This window comes from Toxoplasma gondii, chromosome VIIb (genome assembly GCF_000006565.2).
Source record: "Toxoplasma gondii ME49 chromosome VIIb, whole genome shotgun sequence".
In the NCBI taxonomy this organism is placed as follows: Eukaryota; Apicomplexa; class Conoidasida; order Eucoccidiorida; family Sarcocystidae; genus Toxoplasma; species Toxoplasma gondii.
Genome location: NC_031475.1, coordinates 2,521,457 through 2,541,475, shown reverse-complemented (window position 1 = coordinate 2,541,475; position 20,019 = coordinate 2,521,457). Strand labels below are relative to the sequence as shown.

Sequence of the window (20,019 nt, the reverse complement as noted above, 5' to 3'; positions counted from 1 at the left end):
GGGATACAGATGAGCAGAGTGAAACAACTGTTTTTTTCACGGCCACAGGGAAGACACGCGCGCACCCAGAATGTCACATCGTAGAAACAGCAGACTAAGAAGTGCAGTAGACTAATGTCCAGCCGGTTCTTTCCATAAACGAAAGACAGCTGCGTTGCTTCTTTGCTGGCGCCTCGATTCTTCCCTTATTGTTGTCAAGACGCAGAAGAGAATCAGTCCCATACGTCCCGAAGATTTTTCTGAATGGTGGTCTGTTTAGATGTGTCTGTGGATTAAAGGAAACCACCAATTGTACAAGGCATGTACGGTAGTCACAGCCGCGGTTTCAACCACACTGAGTATCTCCTGTAAATCACAAATGCAAGACAGGCACAGTCGACTCTTTCTGCTCTAGAGTAGGCTTCAGCTGTGTGCTAGGAGTTTATGCCTCTACGGATGTCGGAATTATTTATATTGACGATGAAAACATTGAAAGCATATGCGTTATTGACAGCTTTTTGGCACATGAATCAAAGACCCAGGCGAGAAGATTGGAATTGAAGTCCGACGTTTTAAATTGCTGGAGAAAGTCTAGGTTTCGCGTTCGTAAGAAGACACAGCCATCCTGACAATAGCAAATTCCCAAATACCAATTGAAAACGTCTTCTGTGGTCAATTAGATGAGCCGAGGGAGGCAACATGGAACAGATTGTCTCCAGCGCTTATGTGGTGGTGTTAATCAGTATTCTATCGGAGACAATGTTGTTACCGGTGGTATGACTATATAAACATGGTCACAGTCTCCTCAAACGCGCTTATCGGTGGAAGCTCGCAAAGGGGTCTTTAGTTGTAAAAGAAAACGTTGACACTGGCATTTTCTCGCAATGCAAAAGATTTCGCTGAATGACGGATGGCTCTGGCGCTGCATTGGGACTGTCTGATCGACGTGAATCTTGCGTAGTCACTTTCCTCATAGCTCATTCTTCCCATGGTCAATCAGATCGTCCCTTCTGCGAGAACTTTTGCGGAAGAGTGGTGAACACATTTGTATGCAAATGTTCTAAGGTTTAATGACTAGTGCGGCTTTAGATTTCAAAGACGACCGCAAAAGCCGGTGGATTTCAGCGTAAAGTGACCTAAGGGTGCGTTCTGTATACGCGCCGTCTACAGCAGTCGTTCTGAATGTGCGCCGGGTCACACAAACCGGTGTACTGTCGGTCACGATCGCTTTCCCATACTGTCGAGAAAGCGCTCTAAAAAAGGCGTGGTCGCTGTGCACGAACTGTGGGGCTGAACGGTGGACGGGGCTCTTGTCTGGGGTAACGATTGTTCAATATCCCACCGTGAAAAGGTGCCCTATTTGGTTCTGTCTTCGTTGTCGATTGCTCGTTTGCAGGCGAAGCCGACAATCTAGAAATCCTCTTGACAACTATGGCACACCGTTTCACTGATCGCAGAGTAGTCGACAGATCCATCCAACACATTTTCCGTTCCGACACAGTGTGGCAAACTGAAACGCCACGAGCCTACCGTTCGTCCGGTGTGGCGTCTGAAGAGAAGCAGCACTCCTACCGCTTTTTTTAAAGACTGGATGGTGACCGTTATTTTTGAGAAGGGGAACCACCCTTATAGGAGAGCGAGCAATGCAGTAGCGACACGTTGTCAGCGTTAATTCACACGAACCAGTTATTTTCTGAGGACGCCGCTGCCAACCCTGGCAGCTGCTGACGATGAGAGGAACAGGAGACATTTTTCTCTGCTTGTCATTCCACCTTTTCACTCACACCATTGCATCCGCTCGCCAAACTGGTAGCCTCCCTCTGTAATGGAGGTTTCTGAACTGCCTGTTAAATCAATGCCTGGGATGGTTCGTGCATCGGAAACAAACGCGAGGAAAGATGGCTTCACACCGCAGGCTCTCCTTCCTGCATTTGAAGCTGTGAAACGTCAAGCGATAGAAAAGATACTGAGAGAGAGTGGAGATGACCTTCGCTTCCAGCTGCGTTCCTATATTGTTGAGCGGTTGTATGGAGGGGCCTGGCGTGGACGCTCTACGCAGCATGGCGGTGCTTCGCACTGTGATGGCGCGGCGACAGCAGTCCCCCCAAGTTTGCCAGATGCCGATGAACTTGTGCGGAAAGACCGAACGCAACATACATCCTCTCTTGTTTCTCCTGGTTGCCAGACCAGTCGTCCACAAAGCAGCTTGACTGCGAGACAAGGCCTACCCACTTCCTCGCCAGGGACGGGGCCCCAACATCAGCAATGCAAAGAAGGCTGGCTGCGACAAGCACGAACAGTCTTTCCACTGGAGCGACAAAGACGCTATCCCGCAGCGCCTCTTAGACAAAAAACACTCGGTTGCCTTCTCCTCGAGTTTCTGCACAAAAATGGCTTCCCGTATTCTGCGTCAGTTTTGAGGCAGGAAGCAGGCATCCCTGCGTGGGACACTCTTTCGCCACAGCATATCTGCACTGCACTGGATTTACCCTCTCAACCGCTGGTGCCTCCGCCTCGAAGGCCTGGCGAGTCTTGCGAACCACGTCCAGAGAGAAGAACCAGTTTGCTCGATCACATTCTCGAACTCGTGAGGCAGCGGAAAATAGTGGGGTCGTCCCCCCGCAGAATCGTGGCGCGTGCCACTCTGTCACCGTTGCGGCCATCGTCGACCACAGCGTGTCGACCTCAACGAAGGAAAGCGAGTTCTCCAGGCTCATCGCGAAATGCGTTCCCTCCATCCGCCGCCTCAACAGGAAGTAAATACTCGACGTCGAAACGGAGAGTTCCGAGCAACTCTGTGTCGCGCTGCAGCCGTTCCAGCTGCACTTCCCGGTGCAGCAGTTTCACGTGTTCGTGCAGAAGCACTCTACGTTTAGTCAGCGGATGTAGTCGGTCGTTCTCAGAGCCTCCACGCATATCGTTGCCTCTCGAATCGTCAAAGAGCTGCTGCTCCGTTTACTGCGATGCTTGCGACGGGGTCGCGGACCTCGCTGAGTGCGCGGCGTGCGACGCCGGAGAGCGAGAGCTGCAACGGTCTGCGTCCCTAGGGTTTCCAAATGTCTGCTCATGTGAGACTTGGGTGACTTCCCCTCGGCAAATGCGAGGAAAAACCGTGAAACGGGGTCGCGCAGACCGAAAACAATCTCATTCCGGAGATCCGATCCTAAGAAGGGCTTCCACGGGGGGTCTCGCCCGTTCGGACTCTTTTTGGGGACCAGGGAACGAGTCGCGACACCGAGGCGGCTCAGCGCACTCTGCCAGGTTCTCTTCTGGACGCAGGCATCTGCAGAACAGTGGCGATGAAATGCATGGGGGCAGGCAGAAGGAGCTCCAAAAGCAAGCGAGTGTGGCCGACAGACTTCGGGAAATCGACCGTGAATACCGAAAAAAGCTCGAGGCCATAGACGCCCGAGGGCAACTGAGTGACGATGTGAGCTGCAGCTGTTCCAGTCCATGCAGTGGCGACTGGATCAGTTGCAGCCGTGAACTCGGGCGAGACAAGTCTGGTTTGGCGGGTCCATCGAGAGACTCCTCAGCACTAAACGTGGATGCAGGCGTCCGCCTGTTGCGTTACGAGCGAGAATGTGAGGCGCGCCACCGTCGCCAGATGGAGCAGGAAGTGTGTCGCATGCGAACGGTGGAGCTGAGCGCTTTGCGGCTGGAAGAAAGCCGGAAGGCCAGACAGCACCTGCTGACCTACAAGCAGGAGCTGGACCGCCTGCACGCAGATCGCGCGACGCGGCTGAAGCACCAGGAAGAGGCTGCCGCGGAGCGTCTGCGGCGGAAAGAGAGCGAAATCGAGAAGAAGGGCTTTGCCTTGAGACAAGAAATCAGTGTTCAACTCCGAGCCACTCAGCAGCAGCAGCGGGACCAGAAACGCCAGTGGGAACTCGAGCAGCAGGCTCTGGACCTGCGCGCGAAGGCTCTGGACGCACGAGAGGCGCGACTCTCAGAAAAAGAAAACCGCAAAAGCCAAGAGGACGCACTCAGCGAGAAGCAGCTACAACTGAAGATGGAGGAACACAAACGCGCGGTCGAATTAGAACTGGGAGAAAGCCTGTCCCAGCTTCGGAATGACCGTCTGGCCCTCGAGCGCGAGAAGCAGCAAGTGCGACTCGCCCAGGAGCGCCACAGGAGCCTGGAGTCCCAGGCGAAAGCGCATGCCGCGGCGAACGAGCACATGCAGACGACGATCAGGCAACTAGAAGCGGCTGCGGCTTTGATGCAGCAAGAGAAAGTCCAGCTCCACGAGCAGCTGCGCCTCGCACACGAAGTCGCGAAGCAAATGAAGGGTCACCTGGACACTCGAGAGTCTGAGGTGCGTTGTCTAAAGCAAGAGAACGCGGCTCTGCTGGAGCAGCTGTCAACGAAAAAAGATGTTGAGCAGGGTGTCCACCGTGCCCACTCACGCACAGTCGAGGAGCTTCACGGATGCATTCGAGAAAGTCGACTCGTCTCCCAAGAACTTGAACGAAAAGCCTCCCTGCTTCAGGATGAACTCGCCCGTGTCCGGTACGAGCGAGAGCAGGCAGTGGCGAAGGCGAGAGAAGAAGTACAGAAAGAGGCGGAGAAACAGACGCAAAAGCTGCAAAACGACCTCACCCAGGAGCGACATCTTCGGGCTCAGAAGGAGCAAGAAGCGCACAGAGCGCAGGTCGAGCTGGAGAGGCTCAGCATCCGAAGACTCCAGTGGCAACAGAAGGCGCAGCGGCGACAAGGCGACGTCTCTGCAGCGTACTCGGAACAACAGAGACAGCTGATTTCGTCGCTGTCTGCCGCTCTTCACGCCACGGCTGACACTGAAGAAGAAGCCGAGGAAGAGAAGGAAAACGTGAGGCTGCCGACGCTCCTTCACCGAAATCGCGTCAGGGAGCAAAGCAATGACGAAGATCAGAAACATGCTGAGCCTATGCTTCAACCTGTGCCAGATCGAGGATCCTGGACAACCCCTCGGCCATATCCTAGCAGAGGAGGCTGTCTCCGTACCACTCCTGCTCGTCGCAGATCCAATGAAAAGCCTTGCAGGGGAATTGACCAAGAGACAAGAAGTCCTAGGAGTCGAGAGACCTTTAAACAAGGAAGAACAGCTGATCAGCCCTTCGGGTTCTGTCTAGGCGATGTGCCGCTCGGCTCTCTCGAGAAAATCTGTAGAGAAAACTGTACGTCGGGGGTGAGCTGCTTGGAGAAGAGTTACGGAAAGCTGTCTCCGAGTGACAGGGTGCAATGTCTACACACCGACGCGGACTTGGGGCAAGGAACGTTCCCCAAGAGTAGAAAAACAGGCTTTCAACGCGAGCTGACAGAGATGAAAATTGAGGATCTTGAGCGGCGCGTCAAACACTTCATTGAGTCTCTACAGTCTTCTGGCAACCAGGCTATGCGTGGAAATCCCTCAGAAACCAGGCGGCCTTCGCCTAGTTCGCGGCCCGGGCCTTTCCAGCTTATGCGAGCTGCCGACAACCCGCCTCAACTCGGTAGAGGACGCGTGTTCCCTTCTCGAGTCCTCTCTGCGTCTGCACAGTGTGCCAGGCCTCTAGAGCTCGCCGCGAGTGCTAGCGTATCTGCGCAGGCAGGCCGAAAGCATTTTCGTTTTTGCCGCAGTACCTCTGTACCTCGATTCTCCCCTGAAGAAGAGAAGCTAAGCGATACGCCTGACCTAGAAGGAAACAGGGAGAAGAAGCGCTCCGGACAGAAGCCTCTCGTTCCTGCCTCGAGGACTTCAGAGCCCCGAGGTACCCCGATGTGTGCAGAGCCCCACAAAGTTCGTGGCGAGCAGAAGGGAACCAGGAGTGACCGCGGGGTTCCGGCTGGATGCGCGGCCGACATTTCGAGTTTCCGTGATCCAGTTTCAGGGCCAGACTCGCATAAGATTCCAGTGACGAAAAGCACCCGTCAACCCTCCCCTCAGCTAGCCACGTCTTTCCGGGATCCGGGCCTTCTGCAGTCTGGAGTTCACAAACGCCACCACGAGTCGAAAGCTCTGCTCCCGCTCTCCCAGAAGTCTTCCGGGGAACTCACCGACACAGGCATCCGCGTCATGCTAGCCACGAGTTCGAACGAGACTCAAAAGGCAGTCTTCGTGCAGCTGTCTCCTCGACCTGGAGCGGTGTCTGCACCTCCTGTCCTGTCTCTGGAAGCGCGCGAGCGTTCGCCGGCGGCATGCTGTTTCTCGCCAGAAGAGACTGGTGTCTCGCCTTCTGCTTGGGTCCAGAACAGACCCTGGAGTGCGGTGGGCGTTTCAGGAACACGAGAGCGAGGTCCGGAAGTACCTACGGGAATACGGGGTGATGCCGCAACCGCGCCCGCTGGGAAGCGAGACGGAGAAGCTTTACGTGATTTGAACGAAGGGACAAGGCACGACGTTAGGTCGTGCTCTGGCTCAGATCTTCTCTGTGCGTCACCAAGAACGCTTGGAGCAGAACGAAGTGGAGCACTCGAGTTTGAGCAGGGGAATGAGGAGAACTGCGGGAAAGCACGGGGTACGGAAGTGGAGAAAACACGGAGGTTCTGTGAAGGAAATATCTTCTGCGAGTCTAGGGCGACAATCGGACCCTTCGCTAGAGGCAGAGGGCTGCTCGCTGCAGCTGCAGCAGAGGACGATGACGAAGATTTGGAAGAAGGAGAAGTTCGTGAAGGAGGCACGGGAGGTGCCACAGGCCACTGCGTCGACATTGGAGGACGTAGCAGTCGTGAGGGGACAATGCTTCGGCGGGAAGAGCTGCTCCTCCCTCAGAGAGCTTTGGAGAGAGGAGCGACGTTCTGTGTGCTTCAAGAGGTTCTCGCGATATCCCCTGACAAATCCACAGCTCGTGAGCCTTCTGGACCATCTGAACAACACACAGCAGCGGTTTGGCTGGCCACCTCCGCGCCTCAACTGGTCGCAAATGCCCAGCTAGACACCCAGGCGTCTGTCAGGCAGCTCTGCAGCGTGTCGCCTTCCTCTGGCCATTTTGACGCTCTTGGCGTGACAGACGCTCCAGGACATCGTCCACTACTCGGGGGTCTGGGAACCTTGCCGTCCACAAGCCGCGTCGCTTCTCTCCCCGAGAAGGTTAGGAGCCCGACCGCAGGCGTTGCTGGCAAGTCAACGGATCGCGAGACATCTCGAGATGCAGCACCGCACCTCGGAGGGCTACCGGCTCCAAAACGAGGCCTTGCTCACCGGGAACGTTCCCTTGCACAAGAGACACAAACCGATGAGATACGTCGTCTCAGATCATCGCCGGGTAGCTTGAATCTTGGAGACAGAGTGGCCACGCAGCCTCGACTCAGGCCTTTGCACGACGCCTACGAACTGTCTCCAGTCTCTCCGCTAGCTCCAGGGGCGTCGATGCAAGAGCCGGAAGCAGGCGACGGAGCCCTACAGACGCTAGCTGTGTCAGCGGAAGCTCTCTCTCGACCAACTTCGGAGCGCAGAGAGCACTCTCCACAGTTGTGTCGCAGCGATGCACTAGACCCGATGAACGAAAGCGCATTTGCGGGGCCTGCGTCGCCTTATTATGGAGGTAGCAACGCGCAGGAGCAGAGGCGCGAAGCAACACTCGAACCGGAAGATGCAGGCACTGATAGAGTCGCTTTCGTGAGTCAGAGAGAAGGCAAGCCCACTTGTACGGTGTCGTACGCCTGCGGCAGGGTCGACGATCTGTCCCAAGGCCGGGCAGTGAGGTCACATTTGCCTGTCGTCGACGCTCGATCGCCCTGTCACATGCCTCGGAGCCTTTCGCGTCAGCCAGACACGTTCCACGTCAAGCCCCATGTGTCTGCTTTCGTACCCATCGCTTCAAGTCCTGGTCTTCTCGCCTGTCTCCCCGTTAGACAGGATGACATGTCAAGTCACTCTGAGTTTATAGGGTACAGCCATGCAGGTTCTACCTTCAGTGTTGCTTCTCCAGAAGCAAACTGCGGCCCACGTGTGTATGCGGGTCTTCACCCCAGCGTGGAACGGAACAGTGGAAACTGTGCATCCGTGGAAGATCTTTCGTCGTCTCCATGTCACGAGTTTCTGGAGACCTCTCTCTGCGTCTCCCGAAGTCGGCAGCTGTCGTCCCTCGATCGGCGTGGCATACAGCCGGGGTCCAGTCAGAACCTGCTTCCGGATCCTCCGGAGAAAGCGCGCTCCTTGAAAAGGAGTGTTTCGCGGAGCCCAGTGCAGACGCAACATCATTTTTCTGCTGTCAGACGCAGTCTGTCGAACCTTCCAAGCAACAGTCAAACTTCACCTGGCCGCGATACTGTCAGGCGACGGCAGCGCGGGGCGCACGCAACGTCTGCAGAGGCTGAGACGACGTCAGGGCCCACCGTCGGAAATAAAGAAGGAACTTTCGCGGGAGGACAGCAGTGTCAGAGCCGCTGCGAGGCCGTGGCAATGGGAGGAGAAGTGGAGAGTTCGCAACATTTGTCTTGTTCTCGTGCAAGAGCGCCAAGTTCTTCCTTCTCGCCTCTTCCTCAGTCTCCCCGAACACGGACCCTTGCACATGTCTCTGCTGAACCTAGCCGTCTGCGCTCACCCCGTCCTCGCTCGGGTGTCACTACACCCCGCACCCGCAGGATCAGTCGCTCTGCCTCTCGACATGGCCCTCGTTCGCTCTTGCCTCGTCCGTCTTCGCGTACAGAGTCTCGTTCTGTGTCTCCCGTTCCTGCTTCTCGGTTGCTTTCTCTCCGAACCGTCTCCAGGTCCTTGTCTCCTCGTCCTCCACGTCACCCGTCAAACCTGCTCCCCCAGTCGCGGTCGCCGTCTTCTCGTCCTCTCTCTCGGAGAAGTTCCCCTACCGCTGTCGGTTTACGTGGGCAGTCGGATTTGTCGTCAGGTCCGCCCGCTGTCTCTTTGACTCCGTTGTCGGCTGCTTCTCCCTCGTTGCGTATACCCTCGCCTTCTGCGAGGAATACTGTTGGAAAGAGAAGTCGAAGCAGAAGCACGCAAAAGAGTCCAGTCCCTCCTCGGAGCCCAAGCCCGCCGGCGCATGCGCACTGGACTGAACTGAATTCGCCGCAGTGGCGACTCCCTGAACTTGCACCGGACCCCCTGCCTGCCCACTATCCAGCAGGGACAGCTGCGAGAGCCTTCGCTGCCTATAACCGGCCTGGAGCGACGTGCAGCGTATGTACACCTCTGGCGCGGTCTGCCCAGGGATCTCCGTCGAGTCGGATGTCGGCGCGGAGGAGTTCCGATCCAGGTTCTGCTTGCGATCAGAGCTTTGGTCCTTCGAAACAGAGTTTCCACAACGCTAGACACGACAGACCACCTTCTGCCGGAGGACTGTCGTCCCAACTGGACAGCGAATCGCTGGGGTCGCCAGCCGCTGGCGAGACTCGCGGGCTGGGAGACGGCGGCAGGCCAGAGCGATTGAGCACCTTTTCTACGAACTCTCCTGTGACCGCGAACGCTGGCTGGGCTCCTGGAGTGCTCGGTCCCGTCAGCGACGATCACTCCATCGACCAGCCTCTCGTGTTGGATGACACTGTGGCAGAATTAAGTGTTCCTCTCGCAGTCAGTTACACTGTAGCCGCCGAGATGGCAGATCTACACGACCGGTGATACGAGAACAGTTTGAGGAACGCAGGGTGGTGGGGGCAACACTTACCCTGTTGAGTACGACGCATTGCGCCGTTGGCGCAGAAAACAAGAGTACAGGAGCGGACGCCACCGGGTGTCTTGATGCTCGAGTTTTTTCTTGACATCTGAAAGGCATCTTCCGGCTTTCCACTGAGTTTCGCTTATCGACTTGGTATGTGAAAAGAGGCTCCAGACGAGTTGGCCCTTTTTGATGTCCAAGGTGCGATATCCGGAGTATTCGCGTCAGGGACACGGTTGTCTTCGTTTTCCTTTCAAGGAAGCTTCTGGGTTTGGGGGAGCGCATGCTCGGCTTCGCTCTCCGCTGTTCAGAAAGATTTTGAATAGAGGAACAGGGTCGCTTCCGTGTACGCGTGCTTGAGACTTGGCCAGCACACAGGTGGACTCCCAACTTCTCCGTGCGGTGCATGGGATTCGAACCTCACAGAAATGAAGTTCAGATGACATCGCGACTAGATACTGGTTTTTTCACCGAGACTTTGGAACACTGGGGATCGATAAGGGCACACCCTCGTTGAAAATTTATGTTTTTACCGGGCCTCTGTTTCATCGCCAGTCTACCTATCTGGCTGGCGAACTGGAGGCGGCCGCTTCCAAGGACAAAGCACTCTCATGTACGTGACTGCTCACGAGTCACCATGATTCGACTTGTCACCCAGAATCGGAAAAAGCGATGCAATTTAGAACAGCACAGTATCTGCAGACGCCCCGCGCAGAAACAGTCCGGCTAGTTCTTCACACAAAGTGGCGTGCTTATCGCGACACGTCCTGGCGTGGCAAACAGTTTTCAGGCAACCGTGAATAATCCATAAGTGCCGATGCACGCCACTGAAGTTCGTCCAGCTAGCATGATTCTCGATGTTCGGCGCAGAGCGTATCAGAGCGACGAAGGAAGGAACAAAGGAAGAATCAGATAAAAAGAGCCGCAGAGAAAGAACGAACGACACAGAGAGTCGCACCTGCTTCTTCCGCATCTTCACGCAGTACAAAGAAACATTAGCGTTTCTGGTCCGTTTCTACAATAAGCTGAATATGACAGTGCACGACTGTCCTAAGCTACGCAGGATTGTTGCGACGTCGGGGCATCGACAGATTACAGAGATAAGATTGTAAAGTTTCCCGACAAAATGTAGATATAAGCTTGTAAATGACCGCCCAGAAAATGTTCACATATAATTGCTAATGGCTCCGATAACATCTCACTTAAGGAACCTTGCATTAACTGGTACACTGTCTGCAAACGAGCGACGCGGCGGATGAGGAAATGCAGTGTGGTGTATTTGCAGTTGGAACCGATCCTTCCGGATAGGCTAACGACGGCCGCAAAATGTCTCACACGTGATTAAATCGGTCTCTGTCGTAAGGTACACCGGCAATAACCGGTCAGATCATCTTAGGCGTTCTGATCCTCGGACTGCCTCAGCACGTCCACCGCACCTCATTATTCGTTACCGCACAGGATTCAGCTGACAACCATAGGGGGCACCGTAGATGGGGTGCGACTTGATGAGAAAAAGGCGTCCTTGAGCAGATACGGAAACGATTACGCTGCGTATTGTTCCTCGTGAAACTCTGTATCGCGTCTATACAACACGGAGGCACTTCCGGGCATTGCTGAACTGTTCTTCTGTTCCACACACAGGATGCTTTGTCGCCGCCTGGGTTTCTTAGAAATGGGGCGATAAATGAGACGTTTCCATCTACTCCAGATCTCTTGACGAGAACGGGAGAACAAGATGCTAGAAAATTATGGACGATCCGTTCCCGAGGAGACCCCAAAGGATATCTTTACCAGCTCTATCGGCTCTTCTCAGACGCAAACGGCTATCTGTAAACCGTTTTTGAAAGCAGCTTCCTCACTCTGTGGCCACAACAGCGTGAGCATCTCCAGGGTGCAGACTCAGACTGTTTTGAGTCACTCTGTTCTGTAGTCCTCTGTTCACACTTTAGTACAGCAAGTGCTACACGCGCATCACAGCGGCCCCCTCGCTTGGTACCTACCGCGTTCTCCTGCCTTGTGTTTTCTACCAATTGTTCTCCGATCCTTTCACATCCGCACCTCTTCCGTCTCTTGTCACTGCCATCGCCCCTAAAACAGAGGAGTACCCACGTTCTGTAAATGCCCCGCTTTCCCCAAATGACGATCTCCTGTGCTAGCGAAGATCCCTTTTCCTGATTTCTCTTCGACTCGCTACTTGCTGCCAGGTGGCGAGACCGCGGCGACAAGGTTGTGCTGCGTGACGTCGTAGTCGTCGGCGTCTCTTGATGCAAGTTTAGGGTCTGCATAGACCCAAGGCAGCGGCGCTCGCAGAATGTAGGCAGACGTTGGAGTGACATCTGTGTAGTAGTTTTCCTGGATTCCTTCATTGACGAAGCCACGCTTCTCGTAGAAGGCAAGAGCATACTTGTTCTCAGTCCAGACATGCAGGTAACAGTCCTCCAACTCGACGCCTGTCTGTGGCTGAGACGCTCGCGAGAGCACGTAGGACAAAAGACCAGAGGCTGAAGGCCAAAACAGAGAGAAACAAAGCGGTTTAATTTAGATATTGATAATCCATCCATTTCCTATATTTCGGCCTCCTAAGTTAGAGAGAGCCTGAAAAAACTCAAAGTGTTCAACTGCTACCATTTTCATTCAGAAAATACTGATGCAAATGTTTACCGAATGCCAGTTGTGGCACACACACCGCGAAGCACGGACGAGGACAGAGGTGGAGGGGGCGGGGGGGAAGCCGAGAAGAACAGAGTAGTAGCAAGACCAGGTTAAACACAAAAAAGAGAAACTGTTATGCAAAAAAGTTGGGGAAGGCGAACGAGGAGATTAGCAAATGCTGAAGCCACTGGAGGGCAGCCTCAGATGTACAGACAGACAGCTGCAGCGAGACCCCTCTTTTGGTAGCCCGTTGGAGTTCGCCTTCTCTCTGTGGAAACAGGAGGTTCAGCTGTTCTTCTCTCAACGAAAAGAAACCAGAGCGAAACAAAAGGGAGCAAGATGCATGAGCTCGGCAATCGCGGAAAACTCCTGTCCCTCAAGGCCTTGCATGTAGTGCGACGAAGACCCGCTCAAGTATCGGATGCAGGCATGCTCCTTGGAAGTCACCCTGTCAAACCTTCCAACTCTACTGGAAGAAACAGAGATACGGGAGTTCTAAAGTTGCTGGTAACAGTCTCTTGCAACAGTGCCGCACATGGCGATGTCTCTGTCGCACACGAGAACAACAGAGACGACTGGAGAAAGTCTCCGGTGTCTAGACACCCGAGAGGGAACGCCAGAGAACAGAAGAACGTACCAACGCCGTATCTGCGGTAAGGCTTTAGGACTGATAGCGTCATGATGTACAGACGGTGTTTCTTCTTGGCGGCGCCTGGAGCTGGAGCTGCAGGGGCTTCTACTCGGCAGCAGATGGCACCGACCATCACTTCTCCCAAGTAGCCTGGAAGCGGAAACGAGACAAATCCTCGAAACGGACGCGAGTCCGATGAGCAGAGACGCAAGTGGGTCACCATGCTAAAACAGAGAAAAAGAGAGACTGGAACGAATGACACGGGAAGGGGACACCACTTGAAAAATCTAGTCAGGGATGGATGCTTATTTGGAAAAAGAATGTGAGCGTGATTGTCATACGCAGTACCGCTTCACACCTCTACCATGTCATTGACAGGATCTAGTGATGATGGGCAGTCGTCGTTCTCCTTGTCCGACTACCTAAGCCACGACTCTGCACCAGACATTGAGGAATCGACGCAGCACGCATCATCCAATTTGCACCATAGACTGATATTTCCACCTCACTACTCGATTGGATCTATGCTTGCTTTCGTACACCGACACTGGTAACGGCGAGGAGGGCGACTCTAGACGGTTGAAGCGTTTCTCGACCGCTGCCACAGAGCAGAGCCCATGGAATGAAAACATACGCATCCCATCAAAAGGCAGTCAGAGAAAACGAACGAGACGCCTGCTGAAGAGCGAAAGACGAAACGTGGAAAGACGCAAGCAGATTCGCCACCATACAGAACGCGAGAACCTCAAAAGGAGAGGCGACAAAGACTCATGCATCCAACTCCCCCCCCCTCCCCCCTGTGACTGTTGATCCTTAGGCTTCCATACAGGAGGGAAGAGGAGAGGAGACGATCGTGTGAATCCACGTTTCTGTGGCCTACCAAGCCGCGAGAACTCGCTATGTCGCTGGAGCTGTTCATACAGCGTGTCTCCGTAAGTGACGGGGAGAGTTGCGAGGTTGAGCTGCTTCAGCTGCATCGCATTATGTCGAGTGAGCTGCCCTAATCCGAAGCATGGTGGGGGATCTGGAAAAGGAGCCTTCGAAGCACTGTTTGCACTGGATGAATTCGCAGAGTTTTCACGAGAGGCGCTCGCTGGCGTCGCCGCCGCGTTCTGGACGTCTGGCAGCCTCCCCATAATCGATAGCGGGAAGACAAGCAGAAGGAGGGGGAGGAGAAACAGACAGCTCCGGAGACCAAGGGTCCACTTGAAGGGCAGAGAAGGGAAGGACCAAAACTAGAAGACAGAGAGACGGAGAAAGCACGGGAAGCGAAATGCAGGCGACCTTGAGGTGGCAAGATAAACGGGGAGAACTCGACGTTCCGCGGGAGAAAGAAACTGGAGAGGCGGAGAAAGGTCAAAGGACGAAATAAGTGGCAGGTCGGCAAAACAGTGTGAAACCGACAAGTTCCAAAGAGTAGATTTTGACGACGGCTAGGCGAGGAAAAGAAAGAGAACGGACGCTGTGAACTCGAGAGGTTGGAGAGTTCGAGACAGCCGGAGCAACGCTGAGACTAGAGCGGTACCCAAAAAGAACTCTGTATGCTGACAACGATCTCTCGCAATCGCGGATGGTCGAGGAGTTGGAACGAAAACGGGCTACGAAGAACAGAAAAGAACGGAACGCAAAGGAAATTCGAAACAGAGGAAATAGTGCCGGGAAAAACCCGCGCATGCACATGCAGAATTAACTGAACGAAACCATGAGAAAAGACCACACAAAAACGGCGTGGCGGCACCTCAATCCCGTGTCTAGTCAACCGTCCCCAGGCAACAATCAATCTTTCTTGTTTCTGGGAAAAGTTTTTCATGATTGCTATACTCCACCAATCTACTAGACTTCTTGAAAATGCTCAAGGCGGTGGATTTCTGTATCCTACCGGCATTCGGGTGTGCTGGGGAGCTGTCCGTCAGCAGCGTTCGTTTAGCATATGCACAGAACCAATCCAGGAGCAGAGTAAAATATTGTAGCTAAGAAACTATTCTAAAAGAGAATGCTGCCGCTGATTATTTGTTGCTGAGCAGGGCAGGGATCAAATGCTACGAGTCGGACTCCCGGTTTAGATCTTGAAGGTCTTTGTTTTACCGGATCCAAGTTCTATTATGGTTTCTACGGCCACCATGTTAAGTGCAAGACTTCCTTTATAGTGATCTACACACTGCAATTAGTGTGTTTCTTTGAGCTCTCTACAGACGCGCCAAAACCTGCCTAAGAGTGACAACAGCCATATACATCTTACGCCTAGAATACGACCAGTGTGAAGAAGGTTCTCTGTCGTAGGATATAAAATCCACGACCTTCGCTGTTTTACAGTTTCTGCGATGAACGAATCCTGGAGGCCTTAGTCTGGGATATGCAGTCTGCTCAAACGAGGGTCGAAAAACACGGCTTTCCCCGCTGTAGGAGGTGATAGGCTTTTAACTGTTGGAGACAATGCATACGGAAGATTTCGACACAGAGGAGTTTTCTCGTATATAGCCGAAACTGCTACCTTTCTACTTGTCCGGGTTCTGTAAAATGCACTATTGAAGTTCTTACTGCTGGGAGAGTCAAGGTACTGACTACGTCTGATGAAGCCTGTATGATGCCGCCAAAATGCGGCACTGGCTCAGATGTGACAATGAAACGCGAGAGGATTTGGAAAAGCAGGGAAATTATGATTCAGTCGAAGTTCCCCTCAAGCGCCGCTAGACACTTTGAGTGCGTTTGTCTGATTCGAATAGAACTCAACGTGTTAATGGTAAGCGGGTCCAGGACGGAGGAAAGTCCAAATCAGATTGCAGCTCTGGCTTCCCTAAGAAACACGATCGTCATGCGAGTTCTGCCACATTCTCATTGAGACCGAACAATTCCGACGAGAATTTAAATCTCAGGAAGCAGCTATCCATCGATTTGGCGTCACTTCCTTCCACTTCATCTCAAACACCACAATTATTACGGCTGCTTGGACTGGCCGTGACATTACCTCAAAAAAATAGCGCTCTGACACAGGGTCGACAATCGATCTTTGCTAGGATCTTACAGCAACCGATTGTGGTCTGTTCTGCAGAAAATTCTCATGCAAGACAGGCATTTTTAGTCCAAAACACCTCCTTTATAAGGTTAACTTTCGCCTCGGGATCGTTGCTGCTCTCTGGAGGTTGCGTCCTCCCGTTACGGCACTTTGTTTCCTAAACAGTTTTGACGCCGGGAATTCTACGGGGGTCTCGCTTTTTTGGTTGCATGTTTCACCATTTTCCCTACCTTATTTCCATCAATCGGAGAAATACATGTGGCGAAAAAGTTTTCCAACGGCTTTCCTTGTTGCTCTATTTCTGCCAGTGCCTGAGCTGTCGTGTACTTTGGAATACTACCCAAGTACGGATTTGCCTGAGCAGACCGAGCAAAAGAGTCAGCAGACTTTTCAAGCTCGCGGGGTTCCGCTTCTGTCGCAAGCCTCTTCTTCCCCCGTTATTACAGTCAGAAATGCTCATTTCTGTGCGAGCAAGCGAACTGTCGCTGAAAGGTTTTTGTTTCTTTTGATTTCCGTACACTAAGTTACATGTTAGATTATCGTGGCTCCCAAGGTCTACAGTAAGGTAGCACTAAAACCTATGCAGCATCCCGAGAGGGGTTAGAGAGCCGGCGCGCATGGGTACGGAGACGCGTTTAGCTCACTCAGAAAAGCTAAACTCAACTCAGATAAAAGCCACCGCGTGCACTGTCCCGTGACTTCTGCCATGCTTTCCTCCGCATTCTCAGGCAACTCTGGGGACAAAGATTTCCAGGCGCCCCTAGGCCTTCTAATCACAGTCATAATTCCAGTATATATATATATATATATATATATACATTTGTAATAAGCAGCCTTATTTTTAATCAGATGAAACGTACTGAACCCCGTTTCGCTCCCGTTCAGCACTTCAAGGCAGGTGCCGCCCTAGACTACTCCCGGCGTTTTCCGGTTGTTGAGTTTACAAAAAAAACACAGGGCTTGGCCAGTGGAAGTCGTTTCTTTAAGCATCGCGGGAATACATATCTGTATATCTGCATTTTAAAATAACTGCAGAGAGCCCAACTTCTCCACTTTTTCATAACATAGCCGTTTCTGTTTCCTCTCGCCGAACAGGCGACAGAGCATGCATCGTTTGCGGGAGGGATGCTTGGGGATAAAGTGAACCGAGCTCACCCAAAATGTAAAACAGATTTGCTCGAATGCCACCGGGCATGATGACTCAACCTCAGCGCTATAATTTATGTCGACAGTTCAAGAATGAACTCGTACCAGAATTCTGACACTACAAGCTCACTGGACTCTATAAACTCGCGCTTTCTGGGCCTCGAAGAAGTGGGGAACTGTAGACCCCTGCTTTTACCTTTCTTCGTCGTGCAAATCCTCAAACTGTAGGCTCGCTTGCTGTTGGCAAAAACACCTCTAACAAAATTCTTGTATCCCTGTAGTCCTGCGCACACCTTCTCCCTGAAAAAGGCCTTTTGTCCCTTATGCGTCCGGAATGTTTCGACGAAGAGAGCTTTCTTTGCTCTTGATCTTTTCCCGTGTCCGCGCCGCAAAACGTAAACACAAAGTCGCTCCTTCAGTTTCCTCCCTTGTCTGGATCTCCATCTTTCTTCTGTTGCATGAGTCTCTGGATGCGTGCCTCTCTCTCCTCCTCCCCCAGCACCCGCCTGTCGCGGTGCGTCGACGAAGGGCCGGGAGAACTCTGGATGCCCGGACTCGTGGCGCCTTCACCTCCGCGGCCCACAGAGGAAGACCTGTTGCCCGCCTCGTGCGCCCAAGGAGTGTAGAAAAGGTAGACGACTGCGACGAAGACGGCGCCTTGCGCTCCCAGGAGAGCGACCAGCAAGGCTGCAACTACAAGAACATACACTGGAACCTCAACTGCTGGTTTGCCAATGAACGCGAGTGCCGGCAGAGTCACCTTGTGGCCTCTTTCGCGATCGCGACTCGCCTGTCCCGCTCCAGTAACTCTGGAAAGGAAAGACGAAAGCGAACGGGCATTCAGACCTGCCCCAGAACCTGAGATGCTTGAAGGATCTGAAGAAGTTGCTGCAGGTGAGTGGCCGCGCTGTTGCCGAGAACGGACAGCTCGCGGGTCACTGTCGGGCAAAAGTTCCCCATCCACCACAACCACCATTGAGTCCAACCTGGAACGTGGAGTGGAATGAAAGAAAAGACTTGAAGAAAAAGCTACAGGGGACGACCGAGATGAAACAAAAGCAAGTGGGAATACTTGGAGAAGGGGAGATTCAGGGAACACCCGTACGAGGTCGGCTCACAAGGGGATCTCGCATGCGTGGAAGGGTCAGAGGCAGCGACAGAGTTAGAGTGAATCGATGTTTACGACATTCATGACGAAACTACACGGTATTTGAAAGACGCAAGCAAGAAAAACACGGAACACCAAAGTTGCCAGCAAGACGATCAAGAGCGTTCTGGAAGGCCGCCCGGGAGAACAGTCCGAAGACACGCGACGCAAAACGACAGTTCTTCCGAGTTCTTGTTGCACCTTCGTCCGGGCCGTACCTCTTCAAATGGTGTCAAACACAAAAAGCCGTAGCGAGCACGTGCTAGGCAAGTGTTCAACTGGTTCAGACAAAGAAGTTTATGAAGAGTTTGAGCACAGCAAATCGCGACAGCCCGAGAGTGAGGCGGCACGCGAGTGAGAAACTCCACGAGCGAGAGTGTCGTGCAACTAACTTTCTTGGAGCAACTGAGTCGCTACAGGACGAGAAGCTGTAGAGAGGACGGTTCAGCTGTATTCTCTGTAGGAAGAAACCACAAGACTTTCGGCTGTGTGCAGCGAGCTCTATCTCAGCACGAGAAAGCGTTTTTCTTCCGAGCTGCATGCAGTTGCATGCGCAGGGTGAAATGAGGATCCAGCGAGCCCCAATCAAGACGGTCGAGTTCCTAAGCGAGCATTTCATCTCTGAAAAATTCGTCTCACCGACTTCAAACCCCTCAACGCGGCTCGCACCCCCTGCTTTCGCTCACGGGCCCAAGCACGCAGACTGAGGCTGACACACAAACGCTTTGGTCCCGTCGTTTTTCACCGCATCCAATCTGCAGACCCAGTCGGTGTGTGTATCTGTCGACTCCTCACGTTTGATGGACCGCAGCCTCTTTCTAGTTCAAGTTCGACGGTGATGTATTCAGGTGAACTGTCTACTACAGGCTTCTGCGGGCTACACGCATTGCATCCACGTCAACACACACTCGGCTAGCCGACGGTGATTCTTGTCGACAGCCCGACGGAATACACACCCGATGGCGCGTGCATTACCACACTCGAGTATCCACGCTTACAATGCACAACTCTTTTGACGTGTGCACTGAAGTACTTGTTGTATATACACCTGAAAACAAGGTGTGCCACTGCATCTGGGTCTCGATTCTGTGGATACTGCCTACATTTTCTACAAAATTTTGCCCACAACTCACCGGGAGTTTTGCGGATTGATGCGCTTTCAGTGAACGAAAACCTTTTTCTGCAGGCAGACTGACGACTGTAGCGCCACTGAACCACGGAATCGGACCGGCGTCGTCCGTTCTGCATCGTTCCTACTGACCGGCTCATCCGTCACCGCTGGCGGATCCGTGCTTTTTGCTGCATGCGTGGCCTTTCACTCATTGTTTGCCATTGGATGGAACTTCTAGTGGAGATGCACCAACCAAAAGACTCTTCCAGTAAAGCCCCTGCAGGAAGGCGGTTGTGCGCGCCCATCTCAGTGGCACTAAGGTACCGATGTCTTGACGAGTTTTTGAACTAGGAGGCTGACACCCCGTGAGGATCTTACCGCTGACTTAGCTGTTGCACTGCTTACCAAAACAGGACGTCCGATTCGTTCAGCTCCTTTTTTTCTCCGACAGGAACACATTCTTCAGGTAGCGGGCTGTTGATTCATATAAACGATAAAGCCATCCCAATGTGAGAACGGCTGAATTTGCCGGAGTACGTTGAAGAGTGATCAGGCCTCGCATTGGAGACCTATCATCTCTGGAAACTCAGTGCGTTTCCATTTCAAACAAACTTGCCTCTGAAAGGAGAGAGTCGCCCTGAAATCGCGGGACGCAGACAGGCGGATAAGGAGCGAAACGGGTGTCAGGAACCCCCCAGGGGATGTGGGTGCCTTTGCCAGGATGGGAGCCGCTGCCAGGAGCCGGAGCGGCCGCCCGGCAAGCCGCTG

At 53.3% G+C, this 20,019-nt stretch overlaps 3 protein-coding genes across 3 annotated transcripts; 1 reads left to right on the top strand and 2 right to left on the bottom strand.

Moving 5' to 3' along the window:
* Positions 1 to 1,804: 1,804 nt before the first annotated feature.
* On the top strand, positions 1,805 to 9,514 carry TGME49_260000 (hypothetical protein; the record flags this gene model as incomplete). The annotated part of the gene is made up of 1 exon (XM_002365142.2): positions 1,805 to 9,514. The coding sequence occupies one exon, from the start codon at positions 1,805 to 1,807 to the stop codon at positions 9,512 to 9,514; it is 7,710 nt and encodes a 2,569-aa protein (XP_002365183.2).
* Positions 9,515 to 11,577: 2,063 nt separating this feature from the next.
* Positions 11,578 to 13,970, bottom strand: TGME49_260010 (acetyltransferase, GNAT family protein; the record flags this gene model as incomplete). The annotated part of the gene is made up of 3 exons (XM_002365143.1): positions 11,578 to 12,052; positions 12,841 to 12,984; positions 13,715 to 13,970. The coding sequence occupies 3 exons, from the start codon at positions 13,968 to 13,970 to the stop codon at positions 11,742 to 11,744; spliced, it is 711 nt and encodes a 236-aa protein (XP_002365184.1). The 3' UTR covers positions 11,578 to 11,741.
* Positions 13,971 to 17,408: 3,438 nt separating this feature from the next.
* On the bottom strand, positions 17,409 to 17,969 carry TGME49_260020 (hypothetical protein; the record flags this gene model as incomplete). Its single annotated transcript, XM_002365144.1, has 1 exon — positions 17,409 to 17,969. One exon carries the CDS (start codon positions 17,967 to 17,969, stop codon positions 17,409 to 17,411), a length of 561 nt encoding a protein of 186 aa, XP_002365185.1.
* Between the last annotated feature and the right edge of the window lie 2,050 nt (positions 17,970 to 20,019).